We start from the raw sequence: 27,007 nt of genomic DNA on the forward strand, positions 1-27,007 counted from the left end.
CCAAGCGCAGGCAGGTGGGACTAGTGTAGCTGGGACATGTTGGGCTGGTGTGGGCAAGTTGGGCCGAAGGGCCTGTTTCCACACTGTATCACTCTATGATTAGTGTAGCTGGGACAAGTTGGGCTGAAGGGCCTGTTTCCACACTGTATCACTCTGGGACTAGTGTAGCTGGGACAAGTTGGGCCGAGCTTCTTCTCAAGGAGAGACGGAAAGCCTGATAAATGCGTGGGACGGGGAGATGAAGGTCACGAGGACCACCCTCGCCTGCCTCTACCCCCCCCCCCCCCCCACCAGGGTGACGAACAGCGTAGACGGCCGCTTACCGAATCGACCAGCAGCTTGGAGCAGAAGAAGCAGACGCATCGCAGGACCTTCATGGTCTTGGTCAGGAAGCCGACGTGGAAGACAGGTTTGGCCAGCTCGATGTGGCCGAAGTGGCCCGGGCACTCCGTCATGTTGCCTGCAAACACACACCTCGTCAGGGGGGCGGGTCCGCGGGTCCCGTCTCTGCACCCTGCCACCAACCACGGCAAAGCAAGGCAGCAGGCAATCATTTCCGGTAGCCTTTGCTGTCTCCTCCCCTTCTCAGCTCTCCCTCAGCCCTCGGGCTCTTGCTCTTCCTTTCTTCTCCCCACCCCCCTCCCCCCACCCTCCATCAGCCTGAAGAAGGGTTTGCCCATTTCCTTCGCTCCATAGATCCTGCTGCACCCGCTGAGTTTCTCCAGCACTTCTGTCTACCAGCAGGCAATAAGCCCAGCCACCATCCCAACATGCACTCAGGTGCAGTGAAGAAGGGTCTCGACCCGAAACGCCACCCATTCCTTCTCTCCACAGATGCTGCCTGTCCCGCTGAGTTACTCCAGCATTTTGTGCCTATCTTCACTTTAACCCAGCATCTGCAGTTCCTTCGTACGCATATACAGGTGAAAAGGCTTTTTTGTTGCGTGCTAACCAGTCAGCGGAAAGACAATACATGTCGGAAGAAGGGTCTCTACCCGAATCGTTACCCATTCCTTCTCTCCGGAGATGCTGCCTGTCCCGCTGAGTTACCCCAGCATTTTTGTCTAACTTCGATTTTCCAGCCTCTGCAGTTCCTCCTTAAACCCTTTATTAGGAGCGGTTCAACGCATCGAGTCACGATGCCAGCGCCAACCTGCTGCTCTCCGTGTGGGATCCCATTACCCACTGTACTGAAGAGGGAGCAGAACGGAACTCGGGCACTCAACAACACGGGGGGCGAGACGTTTCCCTGGAGACCCAGCCTTGCCTCTGAGAACAGGCACCAGCTATATTTAAACCGGGATCCCTCCAACCACAGTAAACCGAGACTAATTGGATCCTCTCCCTGAGATGACACAAACCACGGGAATAAACGAGACGCGATCCAACTCCAGGCTGGCAACAACACATCAATTAGGGATGACGGTGTGTGCTGGACACACTGAGAGATAGAAACATAGAAAATAGGTGCAGGAGTAGGCCATTTGGCCCTTCGAGCCAGCACCACCATTCAATATGATCATGGCTGATCATCCAGAATCACTACCCATTTTGTGTCTATCTACGCAAATGCAAGCTCTCTCTTGCTCAAGACCGCTCCTAACGTGTGCGATGTTGCACAACTTTCTCCTGCTTTGCTAAATCTAACTCTCTCTTGAAAACATCCAGTGAATTGGCCTCCACTGCCTACTGTGGCACAGAATTCCACAGATTCACAACTCTCTGGGTGAGAAAGGTTTTTCCTCATCTCAGTCCTAAATGGCCGACCCCTTATTCTTAAACTGTGTGTGACCCCCTGGTTCTGGACTCCCCCAACATGGGGAACATTTTTCATGCATCTAGCCTGTCCAATCCCTTAATAATTTTATGTTTCTATAAGATGCCCTCTCATCCTTCTAAATTCCAGTAAATACAAGCCCAGTCGATCCATTCTTTCATCACATGTCGGTCCTGCCATCCCGGGAATTAACAGTGAACCCACGCTGCACTCTAAAAGATCGCCCTCTAATTCTGAGGCTGTGCCCTCTGGTCCTAGACTCTCCCACCAGTGGAAACATCCTCTCCACATCCACTTTATCCAGGCCTTTCACTATTCTGTAAGTTTCAATGAGGTCCCCCCTCATCCTTCTAAACTCCAGCGAGTACAGGCCCAGTGCCGACAAACGCTCATCATATGTCAACCCACTCATTCCTGGGATCATTCTTGTAAGCCTCCTCTGGACCCTCCCCAGAGCCATAGAAAATAGGTGCAGGAGTGGGCCATTCGGCCCTTCGAGCCTGCACCGCCATTCAATATGATCATGGCTGATCATCCAACTCAGTATCCCATCCCTGCCTTCTCTCCATATCCCCTGATCCCTTTAGCCACAAGGACCACATCTAACTCCCTCTTAAATATAGCCAATGAACTGTGGCCTCAACTACCTACTGTGGCAGAGAATTCCACAGATTCACCACTCTCTGTGTGAAAAATGTTTTTCTCATCTCGGTCCTAAAAGACTTCGCCCTTATCCTTAAACGGTGACCCCTAGTTCTGGACTTCCCCAACATCGGGAATAATCTTCCTGCATCTAGCCTGTCCAACCCGTTAAGAATTTTGTAAGTTTCTATAAGATCCCCCCTCAATCTTCTAAATTCTAGCGTGTACAAGCCGAGTCTATCCAGTCTTTCTTCATACGAAAGTCCTGCCATCCCAGGAATCAGTCTGGTGAACCTTCTCTGTACTCCCTCTATGGCAAGAATGTCTTTCCTCAGATTAGGAGACCAAAACTGTACGCAATACTCCAGGTGTGGTCTCACCAAGACCCTGTACAACTGCAGGAGAACCTCCCTACACTTATACTCAAATCCTTTTGCTATGAATACAGCACATCCATCCTCAGATTATGGGGCCCAGAATTGCTTACAGTATTCCAAATGCGGCCTGACCAGCACCTTATAGAGCCACAGCATTACATCTCTGCTTTTGTATTCCAGTCCTCTTGAAATAAATGTTACCCCCCCGCCCCCACCCCCCACAGTAAGGTGCTTACCCGCGCATGTCTGGCATCTTCCCGTCCGCTCGATCACGCCTTGCCTGGGGTCCATCAGCCCCCCCAGCTTCGGCCTGCCACCCTCGGTGGTCTCCGAGTACTTTATCCCACCTTCAGTCACGGACATGCGTTTCTGGGGACAACGAGAGAAGAAACGTCAGCGGTTTCTTTATCCATCACGTCTGCCAACGTTTTAGACACGAGGGTGGCGCAGCGGTAGAGTTGCTGCCTCTCAGTGCCAGCACCCTGGGTTCGATCCCGACTACCGGTGCTGTGTGTACGGAGTCTGTCCGTTCTCCCCGTCACCTGGGTGGGGTTTCTCCGAGATTTCGGTTCCCTCCCACATTACAAAGACGTATAGGTTTGTATGTCAAGAATTTCATTGTCCTATCAGGGACACATGACAATAAACTCACTTGAACTTGTTCATTGGCTTTCTATATATTTTAAAAAAAAAAGTAAATTGTCCCTAGTGTGTGTAGGATAGTGCATTGGGCCTGTCCCACTTACGTGACTTTTTCGGCGACTGCCGGCACACATCATGGGTCGTTGCAGGTCGCCAAAAGTGGTGAAAATCCAGCGACGACCAGAACAAGGTACGACTCTTTGGGCGATGACTCGCGATCATATAGGCATCACCCCGCGACATGTCGCCTTTATGGTCGTGAGTGGACTCCTCAGTCGCCCAAAGACTCGTAGCGTCTTTCTGGTCGCCGCTGGATTTTCAACATATTGAAATTTTTCGGCAACCTACATCGGGTGCCGGCAGTCGCCGAAAAAGTCACGCAAGTGGGACAGGCCCATTAGTGTGCGGGGATCGCTGGTTGGTGTGGAATCGGGTGGGCTCTTTCCCGCAGTCTCCGATTGTGGAATTTGACCAAATCCCTCCCGCACACAACTTTCCTCCCAGCCCCATTGCCCACCTGTCCTCCCCACCAAAGCAAGACCTTTAGTGGAGGCCGATTAGGATGTCATTATACTCGCCCTCAAACAAAGAACTACACTCCCAACCAAAGGCAGATTAATTACTGAGAGACTTTAGAGATACAGCATGGAAACAGGCCCTTCGGCCCACCGAGTCCATGCCAGCCAGCGATCACCCTGTATACTAGCACTATCCTACACACTAAGGACAATTTACAATTTACCACAGCCAAATGATGAACTAACCTGATCGTCTTTGGAGTGTGGGAGAAAACCCACAGAGGTGAAGGTCACTGGGAGAACGTGCAAACTCCACACAGACAGAACCCGTAGTCAGGATCGAACCCGGGTCTCTGACACTGAGGCAGCAACACCACTGCTACTATTAGACATCCCCCAACATAGAAAATAGGTGTAGGCCATTCGAGCCAGCACCGCCATTTAATATGATCATGGCTGATCATCCAAAATCAGTATCCTGTTTCGGCTTTTTCCCCCACATTCCTCGATTCCATTAGCCCCAACTCTCTCGTGAAAACATCCAGTGAATCAGCCTCCACTGCCGTCTGTGACAGAGAATTCCACAGATTCACAACTCTCTGGGTGAAAAGGTTTTTCCTCATCTCAGTCCTAAATGGCCGACCCCTTATTGTTAGACTGTGACCGCTGGTTCTGGACTCCCCCAGTAGTAATAACATGCGATGCCAATTATATTTACATAATTCTCTTCCTGCTAATTACATCCACCTCTGCTTCTTATGTGAGAGGGAGCAGATTTAATGAGGAATTAACTTTTAGTAACTTGCACGATGTTTCATGGTGTGATAATGTCCCCGTTTATATCGCTACAGAATCGTTACGTGTGGGGAAAATTCAAGGACTCGGGTGCTGGGAGTCAGTGGCTCCACCATAAGTTCGTAAGTCATGGGAGCAGAAGTAGGCTATTCAGCCCATCCACCATTCAATCATGGCTGATCTATCTTTCCCTCTTAAACCCATCGCTTTCTCCACATAACCTTTGACATCCCTACTAACCAAGAATCTGTCGATTTCCGCTTTAAAAATACCCAATGGCTTGACCTGCACAGTCGTCTGTGGCAATGAATTGCACAGGTTTGCATTTCTCCGACTAAAGAAATCCCTCATCTACTTTCTAAATGTACGTCCTTTTACTCTGAGACTGTGCCCTCCGGCCCCAGACTCTCCCACTAGTGGTAACAAACTCTCGATGCTGGCCTTTCTCTATTTGGTAAGTGTTAATGATGTTCCCCCCCTCACCCTGCCAAACTCCAGTGAGTACAGGCCCAGTGCTGTCAAATGAATTAAGGGACAGAAGTTTAGGGGTGACTTCTTTACTCAGAGAGTGGTAGTTGTGTGGAATGAGCTCCCAGTGGAAGTGGTGGAAGCAGGTTCGATTTTATCATTTAAAAATAAATTGGATAGGTATATGGATGGGAAAGGAATGGAGGGTTATGGTCTGAGTGCAGGTAGATGGGACTAGGTGAGAATAAGTGTTCGGCTCGGACTAGAAGGGCCGGGATGGCCTGGTTCCGTGCTGTAATTGTTATAAATGCCCAGCATGGGTTATCAGCTGCACTTGTGCGTGCGTGTGCAGCCCTGCTTTTAATGATGGACAGGACAGGTCAGGCAGAGGGGGCGAGGTCCACACTTGCTTTTTGTGTATTTATTACTAAGCTCAGTGTACAGCCAGCAGCAGCGGGAAAGTAACAGGAAAAAACTCACAGCGTAGAAGTTTTATTTACAGGCAATTGTTTTGTTTTTTTATTGTGACAATCTGAAAAACTAACATACACGCCAACTCAGAGAGAAGAGAGTGCTGGGGGTAAGCCCATACCTGCATGGATACAAGTCCATCTCCCACAGTTCTCACACCTTCCTGGGATGTGTTACATAACAATTACAGGGCCTGTGTTACAGGCAGTGATGTCAAGCAGCAAGCCATGGACTGATGTTCCACACAAGGTGTGGGCCAGACAAGCGATCAGTTCAGCGAGGTGCCAGGATAATCTAGCCAGGGTGGAGGTGAAGCAACCCTTCCCGCCCAAAACCTGGACAACACAAATGCCAAATCCCTGGTGAACAGGGCCGAAATGTCGGTGTCCCGATGACACAATCCCACTGCAGATCAGTCAGGTGACTGCGGAGTAAGAGGTCCATTTGTCCAACATCAAGAATGAGAGAAAGTTACGGAGGAAGCGCTGAAGAATCTCACGAATCGGTTCCTAAATTCCAGGCTTAAGCAACTTCAGACAAGTTCAGCAACCTTAACGGCCAATGGTAAGTTCTGTCTGCTGCATAGGATCCAGCTGTTGAAGCCCGAGGTGTTCGATGAAGCCGGCTGCCATCAGGATAGAAGCTCATTTACAATCACTGCTCGTCAGCCACTGCTGTGACTCACACCCTGGCACGTAGTCAATCCAAACGCAATCGGCAGCTACAGAATGATACAATCCTTTATACTGAACCGTGTAAAACGTCCCCGACAACCCTCGTTCCCAGACGAAGGGGTCGGTGAGCCTGGGATTCGCGGTTTTTGCTGCGGGACTGACAAACATCAGCAGCCGACCTTGTTGCATTGAGTGAGATGCTTGCAGCACACTTTCATATCAAGAATACAAGCCTGCTCAAGTTTGCTACGTTACAATGGGGCTGCTTGGCATGGCAATGAAATATTAACCTGTGGGAATTACTGACAAATTTGGAGAAATGGATGAAATGGACAATATTTGATGGGGGGGGGGGGGGGGGGGGAAAGAGAGAGATATAGGGCAGAACGAGGGATAAATTCAATGTTCGCTTTAACTTATTGTCACTTGTTACAGTGAAAAGCTGAAGGACAATTGTGGTTAAGTTACACTGGGAGACCCACACACCTTTTTTAGCTTCCAACGTGATAAATACAAGGGGGCGGGGAGTGAGAAGCAAGAAGAGGTCGAATTTAATGGACTAAATAGCTTTATTCTCTATAATTTTATTCCTACTCATCGGCAGCATAAGGAAGCTCAAATTATTCAATTCAGCGATACTTTATTGTCACTTGTACCGAGGGGTACAGTGAAAGGCTTTGTTTTGTACAGAAGTTGGTAAAAATCACAGTAGACCTCATCGACAGAATGGTTCTGCCTAGGCATGAAAAGCAAAACTTCAAATTAAGTTTACAATGAATGGATTATTTTGCACAATACACCAAGAACATTAGGAAGAATTCTTAAACAATGTTAAAAGATTGCTTCAGATAAATGTCATTTTTTACATTTTAAGAAAAAATACACTGCAACGGTTATAACGCTCTTCCACTCAAAGACTACATACTCACATCCCAGTTGATCCATTGGGAGGGGGGGGAAAAATCCCAAAAGTTCACTTTACACACTTGAATCGTATAATAAACACTCTTTTTGCAAAACTGGAACCCCTTCAACCATAATTTCTTTCACAATTTGATCAGAATGATTATTATTTTTTTAAATCCCATCCTCAAAAAAAGAAGAGATGAAGAAATTAGTTTCAAAGTTCAGCAAAGTGTCACAATACAAAGGGGGGGGGGAGCTTTAAAAGCACTCACATAGAAGACTTTTTTATTTTTTTTTAAGTGCACAAATAGTCGATATATAACATGCTCTTTTATTTGTGTGTGGGAAAAATGGTTAATATTTATCTCTCCCCCCAAACCTTACAGTATGTGTGTGTGTGTGTACATATACACACTGAACTTTTCAGTGGGTGAAAAAAAAACTTAGAGTACACGTGCATATTATATATATGTGTATATATCTTTATCTATCTATACATCTATAAAAAATAAATAAAATATATGCACATATATATTATATATACACACACACACACTCTAAGTAGGTATGTTGCAAAACCTACCTGAAGCGTCGCTGAAGGTCTGTCCCAGCCCGTGTGCGCGATTTTGCCGCCGTTTAGAGGGGGGCGGGTTTAAAACGCGATTTTCCCTAGGCTGTTCAAATCGAGCTTGTTCAGCCTAGTTAATTGGTGACGAAAAATCGCTGGAAGATTCTGTCGCTTGAGCTATTTTTACTTTTAACGGGTTTATAGTATTGTTATAGTAGGTTAAAAATTAACCTCTAAACCCGCGACCGCCGACAACGGGCCGGATCTCATACAGGGGACAACGGAAGGTAGGTTGTTTATTTTTACGTTAAAAAGGGCTTCTTAAGATCCCTTTATACAAAGTTTAATGTTGCGAGTAGCTAATTTGGGGCCCATTAAATCCCGCAATATTTTTCTGGGCATATGGGGGCACAAATCTACCACAATGTGAACGTTCTAAACCAGCGTGTTCCACAGGATCCCACTCGAAAGCTGATTTAAATGGCCATTAATTTACAGGTATTAAACACTAAATTCCTTCCATTTGGCCTATAAATTAATGTAAATGAGATTTAAAAATCATGTTTTATTGTGAATTCTTTGTGAATATTATTTGGACACTTAGGCTATTTAAAAATGTTAATCATTTCTTAAGAAATGGATAGATGTTTAGATCTAGTAATTGAAGTTTGGAATTAGCTACAATTGGGTAACTAACTAATTATATGCTTTAATTTCAGGTCATCCAAGTAAGATTATTTTATATTTGTTTCAGAATGCTTCAATCTATGATAACTGAAAATTTCATTCAGTTCTCTTAATTTTTAAGAAAGTTATGGGCTTTTGACTGTCCACGATCACAGCTTTTTTGTTATGTCCATAGAAAATCAATAGGGAACAAGATGCTAATTTCCGAGTATGAAAATGGCCATAACTTTTTAAATACTTGAGATATGAAAGTGAATTAGGTGTCAAATTAAACTTATCTGATGGGATAAATTGCAGACTTGATTTTCTAAATCTCAAAATTTTGTAACATTGCTACTCTAAGGTTTATTTTCCACCCACTGAAAAGTTCAGTGTGTGAAAATATATATATACACACACACGTATAATTATATATGTACAAATAAATATGCGTGTGTGCACATACACATACATATATATGTGTGTGTGTGTGGATATCATATATATCGTATATGCATATATACACACACAAACACACTGAGTTTTTCTTTTTCTCTCTCGTATTGTTTACAGTGTACTATGTTTACATATTGTGTTGTGCTGCAGCATGCAAGGATTTAATTCTTCTATCTGGGACACACGGCTACAAATGACTCTAACTAAAGTGTCAAAGCCACCACAGCCAGACATAGAGACAGCTCCCTCCTCCTCTCCACCCCACGAGCAGGTCCCCCCCCCCCACCCACACACGAGCAGCAGTAGTCTCCTTTTTTGCTCTGGTATTTTTATTTCATTCTTCTTCACATATTCACACATTCACAATATAATGTTTCATTTTTTTAATAGCATATCGAGCCATTATCCTTGCGCCAAGGCATATCCCTTGTATGCATGTATGTACGTACACACACACATATGACTGTTGGCTAATAAAATTTATTCTTCTCAATTCATTTGACAGAACAAAAATATAATATATATATCTATATTATTACAAGTTGCAAGACGTACCATATTGTGTTGTGCTGCAGCATGCAAGGATTTAATTGTTCTATCTGGGACACATGACAACAAATGACTCTTTAACTAAAGTGTCAAAGCCACCACAGTCCATGCTTTTCCTTCCGCCCACAATATTTAAAATGCAAAAGAATATGTGATTGTGTTTATAGTTTGTTTAGTTGTTTGTTTGTTTGTCTTTTTGCACAAAAGTCCGCGAGCATTGCCACTTTTCATTTCACTGCACACCTCGTATGTGTATGTATCGAATAAAACTTGACTTGACATGGAGACCTCCCCCCTCCCCCCCCACGAGCAGTAGTAGTTCTACTCAGCAGCCAAAAGTCTTTTTTGCTCTGGTATTTTTATTTCATTCTTCTTCTTCACATGTTATAATATAATGTTTCATTTTTTAATTGCATATTCTTGCACCAAGGCAAATCCCTTGTGTGTATGTACACACACGCACACATATGACTCTTGGCTAATAACCCATCAAAGACAAAAGAACTGGTCGTTGACTTCAGGAGGAAGAGGAGAGAGGAACCTGCTCCTTTATACATCAAAGGAGACATGTGGAGAGAGTCACTAGCTTTAAGTTCCTGGAAATAAACATCTCCCAGGACCTCAAATGGCAAATGAACACCGTCACTCTCGTGAAGATGTCACAGCAGCGGCTGTATTTCCTGAGGTCTCTGCGGAGAGCAAACGTCTCACAGCCGCTGCTGCTGTCCTTCTACCGATGCGCCGTGGAAAGTGTCCTCTCCTATGGCATCCTGGTGTGGTTTGCTAGCTGCACTGTGGCTAATGCATTTCGTTGTCTCTGTACTGTACACTGACAATGACAATTAAAATTGAATCTGAATCTGAATCTGAATCTGAGAGGAGGGCGCTGCAGAGAGTTATAAAAACTGCACAGAGCATTACAAACGCTCAACTGCCCTCCTTGGATGATATATATATAGGGCCCGATGCTTGCGCCGGGCCACAAACATCAAGCAGGACACATCCCACCCTGCCAACCACCTTTTCACTCTGCTACCCTCTGGGAGGCGATTCAGGTCTCTGATGTAGACTAAAAAATAGTTTCTACCCATGTGCGATAAAAGAGCTTAATTCCAACAGAGAACACTGGGGAAGCAAAATGTAATTCCAAGAAATGCAACATTCTCTTAAAATCCTTTTTAAATACTTATTTATTATTTTTACTAATAAGTGTACATATGTGTCAATGGTTGTCGTGTTTGTATCTTTTTAACCGGAGGAGATGCAATGGAATTTCGTTGCACAGTATTGTGCAATGACAACAAACGTATTTCATTCATTCATTCATAAAATGTATTCTTCTCAATTCATTTGACAGAACACAAAACTATAATATATATATATATCTATATTATTACAAGTTGCAAGACGTACCATTTCATCTGGGCTCAGGATACCAAACTGAACCCTTCTGATGAGGCGCAGTGGGCATGCGCTGTCTCCGGAAGGAGGTCCTTGCATGGTTCAAACTCCCAGCAGCCGGGCGTCGTCGCGTTAGAGGGGGGCGGGAGGGAGAGGGGGAAACAACGCGCTCTCGGTTTCCTCGAAAAATGAAAAAAAAGGGCTTTTTCCCCCCTACACAAACCGGTCCACGACCGTGCGGAACCGTTCTTTTTTTACCCCTTCTACCGACGCCTCATTATTGTTATTACTGCTATTACTATTACTATCACTACTTCCCCCTTGTTTTTCCCCTCCCGCTCCGAGTGCGCTCAAAGCGCATCTGAAGGCTCTCTGGCTTGTGCGCCGCGTTTTATAGATTTCAGACGGCCGCGGGGTCGCCCGGCTGCCGCGGCAGGGACTCGGACGTCACCGTATGGTAATCAGGCCGGCCGAACGCGGGCAGCCCGCCGCCGATTGGTCGGGGTGCCGGCAAGGGGGCGGGGTTCGGGCCGTTCGGCTCCTCGCATACATTAACTCTCGGAAACCCCGCCCCCCCGCCCCCCGCCGTTGCCACGGAAATGCCCGAGGCAGTGGGGTTTTTTTTGGCGGTCCCAGAGAGGGGAGAAAGCGACGACGCTCGGCTCGAGCTGTTCGAAGGCGTTGTGGTGCTTGCGGCCTAGCCCTCACTCACCGGAAACACCGCTTCCCAACGGCCTTTTAATCGTCTATTCCCACCCTAAAGTGTCGTTTTACCTCGCGATCGGATCGAATCACAACTCACTCGACCTTCCCGATAATCCGCGCCACTCGTCCACCGTCTGCGTCGAAATCTTCTCGCCTCAGCCGAGCCTCGGTGTTTCCTAGCGAGGCGCCCGCCTCCCAGCCGCTCCCGGTCGGCATGAGGCTCTCAGGAAACTTCGCTGAGAGCCTGCGGGTGAGTTTCTACACTTGGAAGTGCGGGGAAGCGAGAGGGGAAATGTTTTTTTGCGGGAAGGGGTCGTTGGGTTGCTGTAGATCCTATTAGTTTCAGGTTTTATACGCGTTTGGTGAGGGATTTGTCGGCCAAGGCCTCGGCATTATAGAGAAAATGGTGGCAGGTTGTCCAACAATGAAGAGAGAAGCTTTATTCTCCGTTTATACTTTAAAATAAAACAATTTTCCACGCCAAACCTAATAATACGGATGTTTACAGGTTTTTTAAACAGTCGTCTAATTGTAAGGTCCCCTCTCCCCCTCATTAATCATCAAATATTACTAAATGCCTCCAGGTAAAACGTCCCTGTGTCGTAGCATTTTATTTATTTCTCTTATAAACTGCTTTTTCTAACTTGTTCCAATGTTCATATTAAAATGTAACTTTACATTTAAGCTTTAAAAGGCTTTCTGGAGTGGAACAAAATGGCCTTGTTTTCACATTCCTTAATTTGACACGTTTATCTGAAGCTAAACTTTTATTTTTGATCCCAAAATTACAAAATAAAACTTAATCCACCAAACAGTTTTAAAATGGGAATGGCTCTACTATTGCTTATGTAATTATATTTTGGATAGAGTGCACCTTTTTTCGAAATTAATAACCCTGTGTACTCATCGAAACATAGAAACATAGACAATAGGTGCAGGAGTAGAGGCCATTCGGCCCTTCGAGCCTGCACCATTCGCCATTCAATATGATCATGGCTGATCATCCAACTCAGTATCCCATCCCTGCCTTCTCTCCATACCCCCCTGATCCCTTTAGCCACAAGGGCCACATCTAGTGTTTAGTGATGTACACAAGTTTGGAGTAGACTTGATGGGCCGAATGGCCTAATTCTACTCTTATTCCTTATGGTGTGATCTCAAGAATAAAACAATAAATCTGATAGCTGCATTGCAAATGATATAAATGATGCCAAGTCTGAAGAAAGATCTCGACCCAAAACTTTGTCTATTTCCTTCGCTCCATAGATGCTGCCTCACCTGCTGAGTTTCTCCAGCATTTTTGTCTACCTTAAATTATGCCAAGCATGTGCAGAAGTCTTCTAGAAACATAGAAAATAGGTGCAGGAGTAGGCCATTCGGCCCTTCGAGCCTGCACCGCCATTCGATATGATCATGGCTGATCATCCAACTCAGTATCCCATCCCTGCCTTCTCTCCATACCCCCTGATCCCTTTAGCCACAAGGGCCACATCTAACTCCCTCTTAAATATAGCCAATGAACTGTGGCCTCAACTACCTTCTGTGGCAGAGAATTCCACAGATTCACCACTCTCTGTGTGAAAAATGTTTTCCTCATCTAGGTCCTAAAAGATTTCCCCCTTATCCTTAAACTGTGTGTGGCCCCTTGTTCTGGACTTCCCCAATATCGGGAACAATCTTCCCGCTTCTAGCCTGTCCAACCCCTTAAGAATTTTGTAAGTTTCTATAAGATCCCCCCTCAATCTTCTACTCTTCAAAGATCAATAGTTTGTACTTTATTAAACTGTATATTTGCAGTAAGTGGTTTACTCCAGTTAAGTAGACAAGACTAATTCAATAACAACATATGTCACTAGAATTAAATAGTTAAACTCATTTAAAGGCCAGCTACTGTCATGAAATTTAATAACTAGTTAGTTGACAACTAAATTATTGTCAGTGTGTATATATATATTGTTTGTAAAAACAAAGAACTGCAGATGCTGGTTTATACCAAAGATAGACACAAAGTGCTGGAGTAACTCAGCGGATCAGGCAGCATCTCTGGAGAAAAAGGATGGTTGACGTTTCGGGTTACATTTCATGTCAGTGATGTGTTTGCAAAGTTTTCTAAAAATGGGATAACTTTGCATTTTTCCACCATATATTTCAACTGCCCTCTCATTTACCTTGTCCATATCGCTCCCCACGTAGTTTTGTGTCATCAACAAACTTATAAATCACTCTGTCTGAAGAAGGTACCCATCATCAGTTTCTTGTGTCTACATTGTAAACACAACACTTGTCGATGTAGATTGAGATCCATCCACCAGTGGCTAGTCATGGATAGTAGGCTGACATAGTATGGGTAGAAAATGCTGGATCCATAATAATTGATATGAAATTCAGATATTTACAAATAATTTAAGCAGCAATAGCACGGATTTATGAAAGGAAAATCAGTTTCAGTTTAGTTTATTGTCACGTGTACCAAGGTACAGTGAAAAGCTTTTGTTGCGTGCTAACCAGGCAGCGGAAAGACAATACATGATTACAATCGAGCCATTTACAGTGTATAGATACATGACAAGGGTCTGATGTTTAGTGCAAGGTAAAGTCCGATCAATGATAGTCCGACGGCCACCAATGAGGTAGATAGTAGTTCAGGACTGCTCTCTGGTTGTGGTAGTATTATTCAGTTGCCTGAACACATGGAAGGAACCACAAACGCTGGTTTAAACCAAAGGATTCTGAAGAAGGGCCTCGACCCGAAACGTCACCTGTTCCTGTTCTCCAGAGATGCTGTCTGGCCCGCTGAGTTACTCCAGCTTTTCGTGTCGGTCTTCGGTAAGAAACTGTCCCTGAATCTGGAGGTGTGCGTTTGCCTGATGGGAGAGGGGAGAAGTGGGAGTGGCCAGGGTTTGACATTAATACAATGTCATGTGCTGAACCTTTTTACCATCTCTGCTGTTTCCATTTGCATTTACAAATGTTGCATATCCCTCTATGCTTTGCCTATTTGTATGTATATTTAACTGGTAGTTCAATACATTAAAGATATCTGGTAATGCCACCAACCCTGATAGCACGTTGCAAATATCAGCCGCTCTCGGAGTTAAAGCATGTTCCTAGTAGAAAGGAAGTTGCTATTGAGGGATATTTAGAGTTTGCGACATTTAAGGTCCCACACGAGAGGTGGGGGTCACAAGGTTTGAAATCAAGGAACTGGTTTCAACATTCAAGAGAGTTTATTGTCATGTGTCCCTGATAGGACAATGACATTGTGCTTCAGCACAACAGAACATAGTAGGCATGACTACAGAACAGATCAGTGTGTCCATATACCATTATATAGAGTTGGTTAACCAACAGAAAGCAGTTGTTGTAACTGCTTGCTTCTCAAATAGGTTGTGGACAGTGAGGTACTGGAAGGATCAGTGCTTGGGCCCTGATTATAGCTCCATGGTTTGGCCGAGTGGGCACCTATTATTCCCAGAAGTCTGACGAAGGGTCTCGACCCGAAATATCACCCACTCCTCTCCAGAGATGCTGCCTGTCCTGCTGAATTACTCCAGCATTTTGTGTCTACCTTTGATTTTAATAATATTTCTCATAACAATAACTATTTGTATAGCACTTTTCATACAATTGAATGCAACCCAAAGTGCTTTCTGCAAAAACACAGGTCTAAACAAAAATACAAATTAAAACAGTAAGGACATAGGCAGGTAATAGCATAAATAGCAGTTAAAAGCTTGATTATAAAGATGTTCTTAGCTGCCGTTTAAAAATGACAACTGAGTGGGCGCCTCTCATAGCCGTGGGCAGGGTATTCCATAGCTTGGGGGTGTCATTGAAAAAGGCTGCTTCACCAATGTTCTTATTGCTGTGGCATTGCGAGGCTAACAGGTCTGCATCAACAGACCTGAGCCCTCGAGTAGGGGGCATGGGGAAGGATTTAAACCAACATCTGCAGTTCAATACAATACAATACAATACAAATTTATTGTCATTTGAGCCCCAGTGAGACTCAAACGAAAGTTCTTTCTTACACCTATTATTTCCAGGTTTGTTGATGTGCAAAATGATGAGGGTACAAAAAGGTTTTGAGGGGATGCAGGCAAAATAAACGAGGAACTGTGCGATAAATGTTGGATATATATTGAGAGATCGGGAAATGTTGATGTTAAAAAAGGACCTGGATGTCTTGTGCATTAGTCACTGAAAGCAGTGTGTAGGTGGATTGGGCAGCTTGCGAGGTGAATGTTGACTTAAATTTTACTTCTGTGTAGCACCAAGGTGAGGCCTTGTTTGGCAAAATGTCACAGCTTGGAAACGGGGCCCTTCCACTCATTTGAGTCCACAATAGCCATCAACCACCCGTTTGACACTAATTTTACAATCCTCCCTTGTTATCCCCGCATTCTCATCACCCGTCACCTTGGATTCTGCCGCGCAAGGGGAACCTTTTCAGGTTCAGTTCATTTCCCTTTCAGTTTCACTTTTAGTTTATTGTCATGTGTTCAGAGGTACAGTGAAGAGTTTTTATTCCGTGCTTTATTGGTCACCCAGCACATCTTTGGGATGTGGGGTGAAACCAGCATGGAAACTTGCATAGGCAGGGAGTGCAAATTCCACACTGATTGAAACCATAATAAAGAACGTGACGTGACTCCTCTGGCAGCTCGTTCATTAAATAGTACCTGCCTCAACTACCTCCTCTGATAGTTTAGTTTAGAGATATAGCACAGAAACAGACAGGCCTTTTTGCCTACCGAGTCCCCGCAGACCAGCAATCCCTGCACGCTAAGAGTTTCCTACACGCTAGGGACAGTTTACAATTATACCAGGGCAGTTAGCCTACAATGGGAGGAAGATGGGAAGAAACTGGAGAAGACGGGAGGAAACCGGAGCTGAAGAAGGGTCTCGACCCGAAACGTCACCCATTCCTTCTCTCCAGAGATGCTACCGCACCCGCTGAATTACTCCAGCATTTTGTCTCTACCTTCGATTTTAACCAGCATCTGCAGTTCTTTCTTACTGCTTTGAGTTACTCCACCTCTTTGTGACAATTCACTAGGCTGCTGCCAATTAGGTAACATTGCCCTGGGTGTGACTGACCGGCCGAAATTGTCATTTAGCCCCAGTGTATCCATACTCGCCAGCGTGTTACGGTGGCCCTGGATTGGGCAGCAGGGTCCCCCTGACCTTTGGGTGATGCACTATTAGACAGGACACTAGACAAATTCATTTCGCTGCACTTTATGTGCACGTGACAAATAAAACAAGCCCTTAATGGGCTTGCCCCCACCTACACTAAGACTTTGCCTCCATCACACTGAGGATGTGCTTGGTGAACTCACTGTGGTGGATGTTTAATTTGTGTTTATTGTATGTTTTGTTTTTATTGGTTCTGTGTATTACTGCAGGCAACATAATTTCGTTCAGACCGAAAGGTCTGAATGACAATAAAGGAATCTAATCTAATCTAAAAGTCTGCTTACCCACCACACCACCTCCAGGTCCCTCAGATCGGCCGACTTGGTGTTACTGAACATCCCGCGGTCTAGGCTTAAGCTCAGGGGCGACCGCGCCTTTGCGGTTGCAGCTCCTAGACAGTGGAACAGCATCCCCCTTCCCATCAGAACTGCCCCCTCCATCGACTCCTATAAGTCGAGACTTAAAACTCATCTCTACTCCCAAGCCTTTCTTGACGTCCCCTGAGCGAGGGCTTATATGTATGTAGTGTTGTATGTATTTAATCTATAAACCACTGTGGTATAACGTTAGTACCTCCACCAATGTAAAGCACTTTGGCCAACGAGAGTTGTTTTTTAAATGTGCTATAGAAATAAAAGTGACTTGACTTGATAACAAAATCAAAACCAGCGACACACACAAAAGTGCTGGAGTAACACAGGGGCTCAGCAGCATCTCTGGAGGACATGGAGAGGTGATGTTTTGGAGGCAGGACCCATCTTCAGTCTGAAGAAGAGTTTCCGACCGGAAGCATTCCCATCCATGTCCTCCGGAGATGCTGCCGCCCTGGTGAGTATTTTCAGCTCTTTTTTGTAAGCTAGCATCTGCAGTGCCTTGTATCTCCAAAAATCAAATGCAGGCTATTCTGGGGCTTCATAATAAGAATATAGAAATGTGAAACTGAGCACAAGATAACGTCAAAGCTTCTAGTTTGCGATAATTTTAGCTGAGGTCAAGAGATTAGCACAAAATTGAAAAACTAGACTAAGCTAGACGGTGGCGCAGTGGTGGAGTTATTGCCTGACAGCACCAGAGCCCCAGGTTCGATCCTGACTACGGGTGCTGTCTGTAGGAGTTTGTACATTCTCCCTGTGGCCGCGTGGGTTTCCTCCCACATTCCAAAGACGCACAGGTTTGAAGCTTAATTGGCCTTTGTAAATGGTCGCTAGTGTGTAGAATAGAACTAATGCATGGGGATTGCTGGTCGGCAAGGACTTGATGGGCCGAGTAATCAGAAATAAAACCAAGTCCAGCTACGGTTGTGCAGAAATTTGTTCTACGGTGTGAATGGTTAACTGTTTTTCCTGGCTCGATAGATGCTGCCACACCGACGATTTTGTGTGCAGTTTTGGTCCCCTAATTTGAGGAAGGACATTCTTGCTATTGAGGGAGCCCAGCGTAGGTTTACAAGGTTAATTCCCGGGATGTCGGGACTGTCATATGCTGAGAGAATGGAGCAGCTGGGCTTTTAGAATGATGAGAGGGGATCTCATTGAAACATATACGATTGTTAAGGATTTGGACACGCTAGAGGCAGGAAACATGTTCCCGATGTTGGGGGATTCCAGAACCAGGGGCCACACAGTTTAAGAATAAGGGGTAAGCCATTTATAACAGAGACGAGGAAACACTTTTTCTCACAGAGAGTGGTGAGTCCGTGGAATTCTCTGCCTCAGAGGCCGGTTGTCTGGATGATTTCAAGAGAGCTAGATAAGGCTCTTGAAGATAGCGGAGTCAGGGGATATGGGGAGAAGGCATGAACGGGGTACTGATTGGGGATGATCAGCCATGATCACATTGAATGGCGGTGCTGGCTCGAAGGGCCAAATGGCCTACTCCTGCACATATTGTCTATTGTCTTGATTTTCTGATTTACTAGATTATTGCTGTCTTCTAGAGAGGGGGATTTGGGATCAATTCAGTTAATTGAAATTGGGATAGCTTCAAATGGTCGAACAGCTTTACCCTCTGAGCTGGTATATTTGGGAATTTTGGTGCAATTACAAATGATGTCAATTTTGATTTGGAAATTGTGGCGCTACACACGGCTGCAATAGAAAGCAAAGGATAATGAATAATAAAACATACTCAGGAGTAGGCCCTCTGGCCTCTTCTGCCTGCTCTGCCAGTCAGAATCAAATTATTTTATTGTCACAAACACAAGGGGGCAATGAAATAGCTTGTGTGCGTGCAGCTTGTAGAGTAAGCTTATTTCAGTAAGATGCTGGCTGGCCTTCACTCTTAGTTCCATTTTCCTGCCCAATTTACTTCATTCCCCAATTGAAAAAAATCTATTGCTGTAGAACCGTTGCTTCACAGTGCCTGAGAGCTGGGTTCGATCCTGACCTCGGGTAAACATAGAAAATAGGTGCCGGAGGAGGCTATTCGGCCCTTCGAGCCAGCACCGCCATTCATTGTGATCATGGCTGATCGTCCCCTATCAATAACCCGTGCCTGCCTTCTCCCCATATCCCTTGACTCCGCTAGCCCCTAGAGCTCTACCTAGCTCTCTTAAGTCCATCCAGTGACTTGGCCTCCACTGCCCTCTGTGGCAGGGAAGTCCATTAATTCACAACCCTCTGGGTGAAAAAGTTTTTTCTCACCTCAGTCTTAAATGGCTTCCCCTTTATTCTAAGGGTACTGTCTGTGTGGAGTTTGCACTTTCTCCCTGCGACCACGTGGGCTTCCTCCCAAATTGTGCAGCTTTGTAGATAACATTTTTAAAGAATGCCCCTGATGTCTAGTATGTAGGAAGGAACTTCAAACGATGGTTTAAACCCAACTACCGGCACTGTCTGTACAGAGTTTTACCTTTTTCCTGTGACCACGTCGGTTTTCTCCGAGATCTTCTGTTTCCTCCCACGTTTGGACACAAAATGCTGGAGGAATTCAGCAGGACAGGCAGCATCTCTGAAGAGAAGGAATGGGTGACGTTTCTGGGTCGAATGCCTTCAGTCTTCTTCTTTCGTGGCGTGCACAGCCTAAAGTTGTTGGACAACTAGTTCTATTTGATACATAGATACATAGAAAATAGGTGCAGGAGTAGGCCATTCGGCCCTTCAAGCCTGCACCGCCATTCAATATGATCATGGCTGATCATCCAACTCAGTATCCCGTACCTGCCTTCTCTGCATACCCCCTGATCCCTTTAGCCACAAGGGCCACATCTAACTCCCTCTTAAATATAGCCAATGAACTGGCCTCAACTACCCTCTGTGGCAGAGAGTTCCAGAGATTCGCCACTCTCTGTGTGAAAATCTTCCGTTTGTGCACGTCGAGTTGATTGCATTCGTCGAAACAGGGCGGACCACGTGAAGGTTGCAATCTTCCACCCCCTTCTTCAGTCTGATGTCAGGGGAGAAGGAGATGCATAGATAGGGAAGTGTAAGGTGTGAAAACAGAATAAAGGGGATGGAGCTCGGGTAAATTTTAGAATAGTTCAGGTAGGATGAGTTACTCTAGCATTTGTGACTAATATGTAGAGAGTGGATAAGAAAGTGTGAATGGGTGATCGGTGGGCCCACTTCCATTCTGTATCTCCACAATAAACTAAACTACGCATGTATTTGATAACTGCAGCCTTATGTGGTGGAGAACACCAAGCTCACAGCCCAGAGTAGAAATGTTTGCTCATCTCTTGCTAGATGACTGACTTATTATTCTGAAGCTGTCCTCCCTTGTCTGGAGTCTCCAGCTATGGAAACCATACCATCAGATGTACCCTGCTGCTAAACTGTTCATAATGTAATGCATTTCATTCTTACCACCTCTACAAGTAAAATATTGTTTAGATTTCAAATGCTGGTGGAAGTGTTATTCTACATTTTGGGTCGAGACCCTTCTTCAGACTCGAGGGGGTCCCAATCCGAAACGTACAGATGCTGCTTGACCTGCTGAGTACCTCCAGCACTTTTGTTTTGCTCCAATGGTATTTAATTGGCTCGGAATAAAAGGGCATACCTTTAGAGATGATGTGGGCAGCAATTTCTTTAGCCAGAGGGTGGTGAATCTGAGGAATTGATTGCTGTGGAGGCCAGGTCATTGGGTATTTTTAAGGTGTATATTGACAGGTTCATTAGTAAGGGTGTCAGGGTTATGGTAAGAAGGCAGGAGAATGGGGTTGAGAGGGAAGATAGAATGGCGGTGTAGACTTGATGGGCAGAATGGTGTACTTCTGCTCCTCTAACTTATGAACATATGAAATATGAGGCTCGAATGTGGCCCGTGTGTGGTGGCTGGTTTGCTGTTTGATGTCAGTCAAGGCTTTGTGGCTTGTTTCCAGAAACAGTGACAAAAGCCAGCTATTTTGTGGAAGCGAGGATGTGTTAAACAGGAGGTTGCACACGATTGTACCATTAGCTACATTGGATGAACAGCACAAATGAGCCATTTGACCCATAGCTCCATTGATGGTGTACACACACACACACACACACACACAGCACAATCCCCCTTTCACAATCCCCATCCCATCCACTCCTCTTGCCGTATTGCTTTTCATTGTCTCGTCTCCCTTTTAAGTATCGTTTATTTGCTCAAAATGTTTCCCTTTTTTCAGGGATTTTGTAATATTATGTTGGTCTTTCATTTACACCTCTTCCTACTTTGGCCCCCCTGTAAGGATATTGAATGCTGCCATTTTTCAATTCATGCCGTATTTTGTGTAAATATGTTCAATAAACTGGCTTTGAAATCCATTTTGTGTTTTTTGTGTTATTTCTGCACTGCTGGTGGAATAAAATACTCACACTTTGTCTGGCTTGTCGTGTTCTGCGTTCTTAATCGTAGGCGTGGGCACTAGGTTTGGAGCTTGATGTAGGGTAACGGCTCGCTGACCAGCGGGTCTCCTTGCCAGAACTCTGTGTGTGTGTGTGCGGACACTTCAAACAGCACGCCCATGTTTAATGAAAAGAGCTGGTTTGTGCACAAAAGCACACAAAATGCTGGATATAACTCGGCAGGTGCGGCAGCATCTCTGCAGGACGTGGATAGGTGCTCGTCCATGTTCAGTCAGTGTGAAGAAGGGTCTTGACCCGAACCGTCACCTATCCATGCTCTCCAGAGATGCTGCCTGACCCTCTGAGTTACTCCAGTGCCATGTGTCCTTTTAATGAATAGCACTGCATTACACTGCCACACACTGTTTGAATATCTACCAGCTGGTTGCAAAATAATCACCTGGAGCTGTTTCCCAAGGAGAGACAGAAAGAGAGAGAGGAGGTAAAAAATACGTTCCATCCTGACTTCCTTTCCGTGAGTGCAGATGCAGTGGTCTGATGCGTGGAGTGATGCTGTATTCAAACAGAGCAACAGTAGTCACGTGGCCTCGCTGGAAGAACACCGCAGTCTCCCGGCTCTGACCTGCAATTCCTCAAGCCTGCTTTGTTTCTAAGCTCGCCTGTCTCCATGTACATGACCAGGGAATGTGCAGTATAGTATATCTTGCCCTGCACGCAGAGATTTTACATAAACCTGAGATCAGTAAAATGGGTGCGGAGGCTGCTTTTTAAATTGGCTATCTTAAATAAAATAAGACAATTGGATGTCGCAGCGCTAGAGTTGCTGCCTTACAGAACCAGAGACCCATGTTCAATCCTATCTGCCAGTGCTGACTGTGTGGAGTTTGCACGTTCTCCCTCTGGTGGAGTAGACTCAATGGGCCGAATGGCTTAGTTCTTCTATGACTTATTGTGGCAACTGGTGGAAAATAAACAATGAACAAAAAACATCCAGCTAAATTTATTGTTCAAAAAGGAACTGCAGATGCTGGAATATCAAAGGTACACAAAATTGCTGGGGAAACTCAGCGGGTGCGGCAGCATCTATGGAGCGAAGGTCGCCTATTTCCTTTGCTCCATAGATGCTGCTGCACCCGCTGAGTTTCCCCAGCAATTTTGTGTACCAGCTAAATTTATTTCTCATTTCCCCCACTTTGTCAATGATAAAATCATTTTTTACACAGAGAGTGGTGAATCTGTGGAATTCTCTGCCACAGAAGGTAGTTGAGGCCACAGTTCATTGGCTATATTTAAGAGGGAGTTAGATGTGGCCCTTGTGGCTAAAGGGATCAGGGGGTATGGAGAGAAGGCAGGGATGGGATACTGAGTTGGATGATCAGCCATGATCATATCGAATGGCGGTGCAGGCTCGAAGGGCCGAATGGCCTACTCCTGCACCTATTTTCTATGTTTCTATAAGACTTCTGCACATGCTTGGCATAATTTAAGGTAGACAAAAATGCTGGAGAAACTCAGCAGGTGAGGCAGCATCTATGGAGCGAAGGAAATAGACAAAGTTTAGGGTCGAGATCTTTCTTCAGACTTGGCATCATTTATATCATTTGCAATGCAGCTATCAGTTTTATTGTTTTATTCTTGAGATCACACCATAAGGAATAAGAGTAGAATTAGGCCATTCGGCCCATCAAGTCTACTCCAAACTTGTGTACATCACTAAACACAATTATTAAAGAGCGCCTTTTAAAATGGACGACAAAAGAGACTGCAGATGCTGGAATCTGTAACAATAAAAACAAGAACAAACCACTCAGTTGGTCAAGCAGCAGCTGTGAAGGCAAAAGAGGTAAGTCAATGTTAAGTGACAGACCTTGCACCCGGACTGAGAGGGAAGAGGAAATATTGGTAGGATGAAGCAGCGTTGGAGGTGTGGGGTCAAGTCTGGTAGGTGACAGGTGGTCTGAAGAAGGGTCTCGACCAGAAACGCCACCCATTCCTTCTCCCCAGAGATGCTGCTGCCTGTCCCGCTGAGTTACTCCACCATTTTTGTGTCTGCATTACCTTGAACATAAAGGTCTGCTTTGATCAGTCCTTTTTGTACCTTGCCCTTCCACATATCTCTAGTCGCCCTCTCCCCTGACACACACACATACAGTCTGAAGAAGGGTTTCGACCCGAAGAAAGTCACCCATTCCTTCTACAGCATTTTTGTGCCCAGATCTTCGGTGTAAACCAGCATCCGCAGTTCCTGCCTACACAATGAACCATCCTTACAGTTCCTTGATCAAACATAAAAACATAGAAAATAGGTGCAGGAGTAGAGGTCATTCGGCCCTTCGAGCCTGCACCGCCATTCGATATGATCATGGCTGATCATCCAACTCAGTATCCCATCCCTGCCTTCTCTCCCTACCCCCTGATCCCTTTAGCCACAAGGGCCACATCTAACTCCCTCTTAAATATAGCCAATGAACTGGCCTCAACTACCTTCTGCGGCAGAGTATTCCACAGATTCACCACCCCCTGTGTGAAAAAAAATGTTTTTCTCATCTCGGTCCTAAAAGACTTCCCTCTTATCCTTAAACCGTGACCCCTAGTTCTGGACTTCCCCAACATCGGGAATAATCTTCCTGCATCTAGCCTGTCCAACCCCTTAAGAATTTTGTGAGTTTCTATAAGATCCCCCCTCAATCTTCTGAATTCCAGCGTGTACAAGCCGAGTCTATCCAGTCTTTCTTCATATGAAAGTCCTGACATCCCAGGAATCAGTCTGGTGAACCTTCTCTGTACTCCCTCTATGGCAAAGTCCTCCTTTGATCTGTCGTTTTCACGCCTTATCCCCCCTACGTTAAAATTGTATAAGGCATTGGTGAGGCCAATTCAGGAATATGGTGTACAATTCTGGTCGCCAAATTATAGGAAAGATGTCAACAAAATAGAGAGAGTACAGAGGAGATTTACTAGAATGTTGCCTGGGTTTCAGCACCTAAGTTACAGAGAAAGGTTGAACAAGATAGGTCTTTATTCTTTGGAGCGCAGAAGGTTAAGGGGGGACTTGATGGAGGTCTTTAAAATGATGAGAGGGATAGACAGAGTTGACGTGGATAAGCTTTTTCCATTGAGAGTAGGGGAAGATTCAAACAAGAGGATTTGAGAATTAAGGGACAGAAGTTTAGGGGTAACATGAGGGGGAACCTCTTTACTCAGAGAGTGGTTGCTGTGTGGAATGAGCTTCCAGTGGAAGTGGTGGAGGCAGGTTCGATTTTATCATTTGAAAATAAATTGGATAGGTATATGGACGGGAAAGGAATGGAGGGTTAGGGTCTGAGTGCAGGTAACATGGAAACATAGAAAATAGGTGCAGGAGTAGGCCATTCGGCCCTTCGAGCCTGCACCACCATCCAATATGATCATGGCTGATCATCCAACTCAGTATCCTGTACCTGCCTTCTCTCCATACCCCCTGATCCCTTTAGCCACAAGGGCCACATCTAACTCCCTCTTAAATACAGCCAATGAACTGGCCTCTGTGGCAGAGAATTCCAGAGATTCACCACTCTCTGTGTGAAAAATGTTTTTCTTATCTCGGTCCTAAAGGATTTCCCCCTTATCCTTAAACTGTGACCCCTTGTCCTGGACTTTCCCAACATCGGGAACAATCTTCCTGCATCTAGCCTGTCCAACCCCTTAAGAATTTGTAAGTTTCCCCTCAATCTTCTAAATTCTAGCGAGTAGGTAGATGGGACTAGGGGGAGAATAAGTGTTCGGCACGGACTAGAAGTCCTGTTTCTGTGCTGTAATTGTTATATGGTTACATATCTCTGGTTTGACTTAGTCTGAAGCAGGGTCTCGACCCGAAAGGGGGGGGTCTCCCGTTCTTCCATCTCCCCTGAGACGCTTGCCGGCTGAGTGATTCCAGTGTGTGTGTGTGTGTGTGTTCGACGTGAACGCGGAAGTGCTTGGCAAGGCTGGGCTAGCAACAGTGTTGGCCAGGCGGTCACCATTGGCCGGTTCGAGCAGTTTGGGGCGGGAGAATTGGCGTGGTTTCCTGGGTTCCAAAGTGGCTGCGGCGGTTTAACCATCGCAGCAGAGATCAATAGTGTGGCAGCCAGCAAATGTGAGCAAGTGAAACAAGAAGGGGGAAAAAAACCCACAATAAAATAAGACACCAGAATTGAAGAAAGAAAAGTCCCCCGAGGGAGGTTTTTGGGGGAGCTCAGATTCTGCTCAAGGTCTTGCCCCATTGAGCAATTACCTAGCTGGTTTCATTTCTCACCTCCACCCCATTCATTACTAGGAAGGGTTTACATTCAAGACTTGGCAATTTTCTCGACGTTAAATGTCAAGTCATTGGGACTCCCCACACCCCTCCCCAAGGGCAACGTGACAAAGCAGAGTCCAGGGGTGGAGAGGGGGGGGGGGCTGTGTTAAGTTAGCAGGTGGGTATGTTGTGATTTAAAAGTTGGGGTTGAAAAGTTTTTAACAACCGCTCGTGCGCTAACTGTTTCAACCAGAACCGGCAAGCGAATTTTTAAAGCGCCCACAAACTATCGCAGGAGCTATTTGCCGAGATAAGTAACACGAGATATAGTGTTACATCGTGTTGAAAAGTAACCCGAATTGAGAGTGATACAAGCTACAGATACCACTGTTCGATTAGCTCTCTGTACGTCCCTCCAATGTGAGTGAAAAGTTGCAGCATTTTAATTGGGGGGAAAAAAAGTATTTCTGAGTTATATTATTTTCTGTTGGCAGGTTATTTCATTTTTTTTTTTAAAGCAGGCCAGTAAAACTGTATAAATATGCTCAAAGTAAACAGGGAACAAAAGTGATTATAGTATGTGTAGGAAAGAACTGCAGATGCTGGTTTAAATGGAAGGTGGACACAAAATGCTGGAGTAACTCAGCGGGACAGGCAGCATAGAAACAGAAAATAGGTGCAGGAGGAGGCCATTCGGCCCTTCGAGCCAGCACCGCCATTCATTGTGATCATGGCTGATCGTCCCCTATCAATAACCCGTGCCTGCCTTCTCCCCATATCCCTTGACTCCACTAGCCCCTAGAGCTCTACCTAACTCTCTCTTAAATCCATCCAGTGACTTGGCCTCCACTGCCCTCTGTGGCAGGGAATTCCACAAATTCACAACTCTCTGGGTGAAAAAGTTTTTTCTCACCTCAGTCTTAAATGACCTCCCCCCTTTATTCTAAGTCTCTGGAGAGGAGGAATGGAAAGTAATTCTAGGTTCCAGACAGACTGGGACAACTGAAATTAAATTGGCGACTGAGGTAGTGGAAGAGAAATTAAGGAAACTTTTTGACTGCCTTCACAGGAAGAGACAAACTCTTTAAAGTGCTGTAATGTAACAGGGGTGGTGGATGCCGGTGTTGGTCCTTAACTGCTTGAAGGGTATTGAAGGG

At 45.3% G+C, this 27,007-nt stretch overlaps 2 protein-coding genes across 2 annotated transcripts in view; one reads left to right on the top strand and one right to left on the bottom strand.

The window, feature by feature from the left end:
- LOC116968073 (DNA-directed RNA polymerase II subunit RPB1-like) overlaps window positions 1–11,267 on the bottom strand; it is a 47,443-nt gene extending 36,176 nt beyond the window's left edge. The window contains 3 exon segments of the mRNA XM_033014700.1: window positions 324–460; window positions 3,033–3,165; window positions 10,923–11,267. Of these exon segments, the coding sequence (XP_032870591.1) occupies window positions 324–460; window positions 3,033–3,165; window positions 10,923–11,009 (357 nt within the window). The 5' untranslated portion in view covers window positions 11,010–11,267.
- Window positions 11,268–11,533: 266 nt separating this feature from the next.
- Window positions 11,534–27,007, top strand: part of LOC116968021 — a 20,160-nt gene continuing 4,686 nt past the window's right edge. The window contains exon 1 of the mRNA XM_033014654.1: window positions 11,534–11,865. The gene's annotated coding sequence lies outside the window, so the exon portion shown is untranslated. The remainder of the gene's footprint in view (window positions 11,866–27,007) is intronic.

Source organism: Amblyraja radiata, chromosome 43, assembly GCF_010909765.2.
Source record: "Amblyraja radiata isolate CabotCenter1 chromosome 43, sAmbRad1.1.pri, whole genome shotgun sequence".
NCBI lineage: Eukaryota > Metazoa > Chordata > Chondrichthyes > Rajiformes > Rajidae > Amblyraja > Amblyraja radiata.